At 35.9% G+C, this 8,618-nt stretch overlaps 1 protein-coding gene across 2 annotated transcripts in view; it reads left to right on the top strand.

Annotated features, from left to right (window-relative positions):
• Positions 1 to 837: 837 nt before the first annotated feature.
• LOC148945956 (uncharacterized) overlaps positions 838 to 8,618 on the top strand; it is a 42,063-nt gene continuing 34,282 nt past the window's right edge. The window contains exon 1 of one of the 2 annotated variants that reach the window (XM_089097835.1): positions 838 to 959. Coding sequence is in view for 1 of the 2 variants with exons in the window: in XM_089097833.1 (XP_088953959.1) it covers positions 8,085 to 8,333 (249 nt within the window). In the remaining variant the exon portion in view is untranslated. Of the gene's footprint in view, positions 960 to 7,888; positions 8,334 to 8,618 lie in introns of those variants that run through there. The other variant, XM_089097833.1, reaches the window with a different exon arrangement.

Genomic DNA, 8,618 nt, shown 5'->3' with positions numbered 1-8,618 from the left:
AGTTCGAATGGAAAAAAATAACAGATTTAGACTTCTGAATAATCCGATACCCTTTCGCCGTTTCACTTCTTTGTTTTCTTTTAGGAATCAGAGACACCATATCGCAAAACCCTTTGGAGAAATAGGTTACGAATCTTTTTTCGGGGGGCTAAAGGGCAATAGCCTCCTTCAATAACGCTGCATGGGGTACTGAGTGCCTGCTTGAAAAACTTGTAAGGACTCTACCGAGTCTATCAATATCTACTCCCGTTCTAGTAGGATATGCATAAATTCAAATAAGGAGTCCAGCTCCCACTGGAAAAATGAAATTCTAGTACTTTATTTTGTATTCAAACAACCTTTTCCAAAGTTTTTTTTTTGCATTTTCTTAAAGCCAGAGTAGGGCAACGGAACCCTGGTGAAGACAACAGGTAAGGGTAAAGGGTCCCAAAGTAACGTTCGTCATATGAATGTTCTCAGTGAAGACGATTTGCCGATACGATGTTGATAATTATGCAAAAAAAAGTTTTTGAAGTTTTCTGTTTATTACGAACAAAAAAAAATCCACGAAAATCTCACCTCATAATTGAACACACCTGAATAATATTAGTAATTCTAATGAGGTCAATATTTCATTAACTGAAAAGCATCCCACCAAATTTTTATCAAATATGCTAATCAGACCCGAAACATCATAATCAAAAACACAGCAGAAAAAGAAGTGGCGACGACAGAGTTATAGCAGGGGTGACTAAGATAAAGGAGAAAGGAAGGAAATGGAAGGTTCATGCGACAGCTGAGCTTACGTTACTTGTCAGTGTAGGAGCCGTCGACAGCATTGAGAACATACCTCTCATTGGATATTTAAGTTCTAGGCTAACTCGTGACGTCACGAAATAGCAAGTCACGTGATCAATTTAGTCGCCATTTTTCAGTGTTTGGAGGGAGGTTGTAAGTTGTAGGAAAATTTATAGATAAAGGTGAGAAAATGAGCGTTTTTTTCCTTTTTTCTTTTGTTTTAAAGCAAAAATGATTATATGGCAGTAACGTGAGTCATACGCCGGACTTTTGAATATTTTCTTATAAAAGTAGGATAATTTTATTTTAATCTGGTAGGCTAGGCTATTGTTGATGGCCTAAATTTCCAATTGGATAAGCTGTGCTATGTTTCTGAAGTCAATGTCCAAAATAATAATGCTCCACGATTTGTTATCTGATGGTAGCTCAGAGTAACTGGTAGGCTAGGCATAGACTATTTTAGGCCTTTATTTTTTATTCCTCTACAGGGGGTTTTCAGAATAGGCTAGGCTAATATCAAAGGAGGGGGGGTCCCGCCACGAGACTAGGTTGCACTGCTAAAGACAAGGTTTTTTTTTGGCTAGACCTAGGCTAGTTTAAGGAAAGTTTCATTTTCCTAGCTTGACCCCTTTCCAAGATAGCCAAAAGTAGCTAAAGTAGAATTTTACCAAAAGTTGCATTGTCATAACCTATGATACAAGGGCTAAAGCCTCTCAAGGGCAAAACTCAGAAGGGGCTCTGCCCTCCCTCCCAAGAAATATAGGGTTTCTGAGTAACACTTGTGCAAAGTCACTTTTAACTGAACATTATGCCTTGGCTTGGCCTATTATAACAGGAGTAAACCAGTAGCTACCATTGGATTCCCCATTTAACACAGTTCCAAAATATAATAATAGGCCTATAATAATTGCTACTAGCCTATGGCAATTGTATCCCAGCTCCCCTCTCCCTAATGAGGCCAGATTAGGCTTTAGCCTATAAAAGACTTGTCAGATTTTTTTTTCAAATTGACATTATTTTGGATTAAGAGCCCACTGTTGATAAGAAGCCAGTTCAAAATAATGCAACCAGCATAGCCTATTTGTCAAAGTTTTTTTCTAATGCATAGGGCTACATCCAGTCCCACTGGGGGAGGGGGGGCTGGATGCAACTGGCACAATAGCAACTAGGCTATTAGCACTATATATGGTAACAGTGTTAAATTGAGACTAAAATGATACTGTTCTTTTGTTGCTATAGCCTAGTATTTAGTAAATTTTAATTCAGTAGCCTAGTGTTCACCAGTTTCTGCTCTGCAGTGTCTTAAAAATGCTGTTTTTGATGAATCCTAGCATCTCCCCAATAGAGAACTTGAAATTTATGCACATGAAAAATTCTATGATTTTTTCAAACAAATTTTGATTAGATTTGTGATAACAAACCCTAATTTTGGTTGTCAATCTATTCTCCAGAACTTCATTCATATATCTTAATTACTTCTTAATTTAGAAAAGGCCTGCTTTTCTCATTGTTCCAATTAAAAAACAAAGATCAGCTAGATGACCATATATGCTACATTACAACTTTTATTGTATTTAGCTTATTTACTCCATTTTGGCCTCAGCTGAAAAGAGTTTTTTAGAATAACTTACCACCATCAAATTACAATAGATTATACACAAACTTAAGGTTTATCACAAGCTTAAAAACTTGCAGTATGCCATGAATAAAACTTCCAAGAATTGATTTTGCTGCTCAGATATGAGTTTGGCTTGGTCTTTCAGCTTCAGTCCCTTACTCTCTCAATAATTTAACAAAAATTCTATGGTAGTTTAGAATCCAATTCAAATCTGGGAATTAGCTTGCCAAGACCTTAAGTGCAAGAAACAAGTGTGGGAAACTTCCTCCTTTATTTGAATATAGTTTTACTTGTATTTATACAAGTCTATCAAAAACTAAGGGGAGGTGGTGTCAATTCATGAAAATTAAGGGGGGTAAGGATTAATTTGGCTTGTTTATACTGAAGTTACAAAAAAGGCTGTTTTTTTCAAAATCCAATAAGGGTTTTTGGACAGCTTGACTCTAGGTCTGGGAAGGTGTCCACTCTTTCCCTGCTTTATATAAATGAATTTAGCCTCAAATCCAGCTCAAAACCTGAGAATTTAGAGGGATTGAGCTCAAACCCTGAAAATTGGCTCAACACCAGTTTAACTTGCTGGACATGGCAATTTAAGGTAACTGGGCCAACAGTCCAATTGACAGTGGTGGATCCAACAGCAAGTACCAACTCAGGTAGGCTGCAGTTTTTACTTGCATCTATGCAAATTGATGAAAAAAGTATATAAAATTCTTGTTATGTGCCCCCTCCCTTCACCCTCAGGAAATTTTTTATCTGTTGCTTTCAAATGAAGTGGACAAGCCAAATTTTTGTTTTTAATGTTAGATAAATACGTGCCTTTGAAGAAGCTTTGAAGGCTTACAAGGAGAGGAGATTGAAGACACCTTCCCATGCCTAGATTTGGACTGTAGAGCTGTTCAAGAAACTTTAGTTTAACTAGTACAATAAATTGCATTTTTTTTTTTAAAGCTGCCACACTGCAGTTCTGCCAGGTGTTCATATCTGCCTCAGCCACTTTGACTTTTGCTAGACTGTTATTTTTAAACTTAGACAATATTTAAAGTCTTAAGTCTGCAAACATTTTTCAGTTCCTATTTCTATTGTTTTCATTTCACTTTGATTCAATAATAAGAAGGTAGCATTCAAAAATAATCATTGCTTCATCAATATTAGTGATTGTCAGAATTAACTCCCATTGTAAAAGTTCTGTCAGTATATAAAAGGCAACAAGGGGAGTGGCAACCCCACTGTGTCCACTAAGATTGACCTAGAAAAGTGTAATGAAAATGTTTTTTTTTTTAAATCAAGACTTCTCCCACTCCCTCCACCCTCTAATACCACTCCATTAAAATTCTGAGCATGTTGACATATAGTTTGAAGTCCTAACTGAGTTTAATTTTGGTTCTTGGAAGATTTTTGTGTAATTACTTGGTACCTATATATTCAGAAAATTTATTCTTTTGATTTTCAAGAATAATTGCACCCCAGTCCCCCCTTCCAATGCATGGATATAGCCCTTTGTTAAACATTTAAGTTTTCTTGATTTCTTGTTTTGAATACTATTTTTATCTTCATTCTAATGAACAGTTGATCTATAAAGCCAATTAAAAAAATCCAATAAAATCAGCCAACTATGTATAGCCTAGGGGTATACTCAGCCATTGGGGTGGAGGGACATAGATGCCTTTAAATTGGAATTACATCAGAAAACCCAGTAAATACACATATTTTGAGTATAATTTAGAAAGAATCTTCTTTATTGTGTTTGTTCAGAAGAGGACAGGAACTATATTTGCACCACAAATTTGTATTTTCAGTGTTATATAATTAATTTTGGGGTGCTAAACACTTGAAACCATGATTAGCACAAAAAATCACCTCAGTTTCACTCCTTACTTGTAAGTTGAATAAGAATAAGTAGTTTGTCATACCAGCTGTTGCTAATAGACATTAAAAAAAACAGTTAAAGAGAAAAAAGAAATACATTAGTTTAAAAGCATTATATACTGTATTATTCAGTATAACAAAAATGGCGTTTAAGCTCACACTGGCCATGGCTTAAAGATGGTTAAAGCCAGGCTTAAAGATGGTTATACAAGCAATAATTTGATGGGACCTATGCTAAATCACCTTCAGTCATGATATTTTTTTATTTTTTTTTATTTGTTCAAAGATTTACATATAAAAGCATGTTCAAAAAGTTTAAAATGAAGTTGACAAGCTGGAAGATGGTGTGACATACGCCCCACCAAAATTATTGCAGTGTGTACCAGACAACTTATGAGATAATATGGTTATACAGATAAATTAGATTTTTGGGATCAGGCTAATGTTTTGATTTTTTAGAGGGGGGATGGGTGAGTTAATCCTGATGCAAAGAGCTACTTTTTTGAAAATTTCAGTAGAGAAGTTTCTTTGGGAGTGGGCTGATCTTTATTGATCAGTATTCAAATGTTGATAAACTAAAACAGAAGAGTTGTCTGAATATTTAAGTTTGCATTACAAGTCTGTTATTGTCCAGTTTTTTCGTTATTTTGGCGTCAGGTACTAACACCCCTTTATACATCTTCTTTGAAGTAAAGAGGAGGTACTAATGAGTTTTAATTATTCTTCCAAAGTACAATTTCACCTCGACTAGGATAGACGTACAGGATCTGTGTTGGTTGTCTCATTTGTTCTAATATATCTATTAATCTAATATATTATAATATCTTGTTTGTTCTAATATATCAATTTGTTCTAATACATCAAGTTCAACTATTCCAGGCATTGTATAGTAAGATTCGTGACAGATTAGTGTGGGCTAAAGCAACTATCTTTATATTCCTTATTATCTGTGTTCTTGTTTCTTCAAAGCTCTTGCCAATATTTAGGTATTCATTCTGTATAGGGCTATGAAAGATGGTTGGTATTATTCCTTCAACTCATTGTCTTTATTATTGAATTATTCTATCTACTTTTATATTTATTTATAAATTAAAATGATTCAGAAACACCACAGGGGTACTTACGTGTTATAGCGACCACACCAAAGAAGTGAAGGTAGGTTAATCCTAATGTTAGGTTTATATGATAAAAATATAATACTTTAGTAAGAGAATTATGGAAACCATGCCACCCAGAACGCAATATATTACATACCTAACCAACTCTATATATTAAATATTTTATTAAAATATACCTACAAAGTAGTTTCTCTCGCTCAGGCTAAGCTGATTATCTCTGAGTGGACACAGTAAACCGGTTTCATTACAGATCAAGAACAAAGTGTGGTCGCTATATCACGTAAGTACCTATCACAGGGCTTTCCTCTCAAGCCTCCACTAGATGTCCTTTTGTTTGCCCGGATCTTCATATTTAGTGTCAAAATCACAATAACACCTTATTTGTCTCCCGTAAATGCAGTGTGTCCAGTAAAATATTATATATCCATACGTGCATATAGGGGATTTAGAATCCCCCCCCCCCCCGACATTGGTCCAGAGAACTGTCCTTGCTGGAAAACAAGATTTTTTTTTTGTTATTGTAGTCGTCAAACGCAAGTGGCGCCTGAGAAATTGTTTCAGAGTATCGGCAATCCTGTAAAAAATTCAATATTGGGAGGGGGAGGTAAAGTTTCATATTTTGTTGCTATGGATTTGATGTATTTGTCTGAATACGTCCCCCCCCCTCTAGGTACTAGTGATTCGGAAGATTGGTGTTAGTCTATAAAGCAAATGAGCACCTTCACTCGAATCATTCTGTCTTGCTCAGTTCATGATCTAACTGAAGTATTTGTTAGTCCATATATTTCGAGCTAATACTTAGGGTAGCCTACTTTCGACGGGGACTGACTCCACCATCTGTTGTACATCTAGGAGTGCCGTGTGTGCCGCAAAGATCGAAAATGCTGGACAACGTTCTTGAAACGCTTGGCGCAGTTCCGCCACGATTGACACGCACTCATAGTGTACATGATCTCTGATGGGGAGCGACCCCTCGCCTACTTTTTAGTTTCGGTTTAGAGAACCACTTGATTTTATTAGCATGAACACAATTTTATTTGTTGTTCTTTGGTAAAGGTAATAAAAGAAGAAACATTGGACATAAACTGCTTCTTATGCCGATTGTGTCTTCATTTCTTATGATTTGTTGGTAATTGTAATTAAATAAATGTTTGCATTGCAAATTAATCTTGTTTTCAAATGTCAAATGTTTCTGCTACTGTTATCATAATTTACCATTATTTTTCGTTCTTGTGATAAACCGTTTACAGTGGTGTTGTTCCTATATTCCGAAGCCCGATTCTGACATGCGCTATAATTGACGCCATTTTGTTTTCCCTCACCAATGCATATTTTAGGAGTCTGAACCAAGAGAAGTAAAAGATCCCTTTTCGACTGTTTTAATAGTGCTTATTCTGCTAGATATATTGTGTTATTGTATCGAAGGAGCTCTGGCTAATTCTTTATCATTATTATAAAAATTCATCTTTTTTTTAGTAAAATTATTTTTATCTTTGAAGAAGCTTGCAAACTGAATTTTAGGATAGCTGACAATAACCCGCGGGCTTTTTTTCGTTGGCCCGCGAAGCAATGCTCCCGCCTTTTTGTCGTAGTTATTGTTACGGCAATCAAAAAGCTGGATTCACGTATTAACACATACATGGTGCAACGTATTCATTTATGCATAGGTGTAATCAAGATTATAGGAGGGAGAGGGGGTCTAACGCTTGAAGTGAAACCAGATTTTGTGTTACGATCTTCGGTGCTTATGTGTCATAGCGACCACACCAAAGAAGTGAAGTTAGCTTAATCATAATGATACCAAAATATGATGAAAATATAATACTTTAGTAACAAATTATGGAAACTGTAACAGAGAATTATGGAAAGTAGGCCGCCTAGAACGCACTGTATTAAATACCTAACCACTTCTTTATATTAGATATTAAAATGTACCTGCATAGATACCGTTTATATTGCCCAGACTAAGGTGATTATCTCCGAGCGGAAACAGAAAACCGGTTTCATTAAAGATCAAGAACAAAAGTATGGTCGCTATAACACGTAAGTAACCGTGCTTTTTTCAGAGGATTTTCTGTGTGTTTTCATGGATTTTTATATCCATATTTTTAGGGGGGTGGGGTACTTGGAAGGCTCTGAGGGGATTCCCCTTATAATCCAATATTGTAGATACAAATACATGGAATATGAATGCAGCGTTGTAAAGAGCTACATTCGCATTTACTGTTTAAATAAATTTTGCGTAAGATAGAGGTAAATCTCTGTCTTCGATATTCTTTCTTTACCAAATTTCTCACGGGAGAAGGGGATTCCACCAAGAGTAGAAGAAGGAGGGGGTTGGAAACATCTTTTTTGGGAGAGGGGGTCTAAAACTCGGAATAATTTCGTTTTAGACTCCAAATATCTTACTTTTTCCTAGGAGTGTTCTTTGGGGGGGGGGGGTTGGGGAGTTGTTACCTGGCAATCCTATATTTAGATGTATCCTTCTCTTTTCTAGGGTAATTTTCCCAAAAAACTTGATAAGATGTACAAGGATATGAAAAAATATGATTTGTGAAAGAATATTGGGTTCTTACGTATTATATCGATCACACCAGTCCAATAGACAGGTTTGGATAGTGTCACTTGGAATGTAGTCATAAAACTCATTTATTTTGCAATGTATAGTGATAGTGGCAAGTGTCTGATAGTATAATACTGCAGCAATGGATGTTCAAATGAAGATTTGGGATTTGCCAAGGACTGAAGAAGAGGCAATTAGATTTTTCCAGGATAAGGGGGTGTTGCCCAAAACAAAGGAGTGCGTCAACGGACACAGCATGACTTTATACTCTTTCGAGAAAAATCCTTTTTGGAAATGTACGACTAGGCCATGTTTGAAGAAAGTCGGTTTACGTGTTGATACGTGGTTTGCTAACAGTAAAATACCATTTGCTACTGCAGTTCGTAAGTACGTAAGTACATTAGCCTAACTTCACTTATTGGGTGTGGTCGATATAATAGTAAGTACCTGTTTTACGTAGGAAACTTCTCCTGTCAATATTTTGGAAAAATGCTTTAAACCCCTTTCCGCTCAAAAATATTGGCAATTTTCACAAAGTGTCATAGATTTTATGGAGGCTGGGTCTGAGATTTGAGAAAAATATAGTATTTTATTTTCAGAGAAGGGTAACGTTTTCCGAGAATATTACTACATTTCGCTTTATTTTGACATTTTTCGTTCTATGGGGAGGGAGGGG

The sequence above is a fragment of the Artemia sp. Qi Xiang Cuo genome, chromosome 12 (assembly GCF_049724085.1).
Source record: "Artemia sp. Qi Xiang Cuo chromosome 12, ASM4972408v1, whole genome shotgun sequence".
Taxonomy (NCBI): Eukaryota; Metazoa; Arthropoda; class Branchiopoda; order Anostraca; family Artemiidae; genus Artemia; species Artemia sp. Qi Xiang Cuo.
The sequence above is the reverse complement of the archived record's forward strand: the minus strand, read 5'-3'. Positions and strand labels throughout refer to the sequence as shown.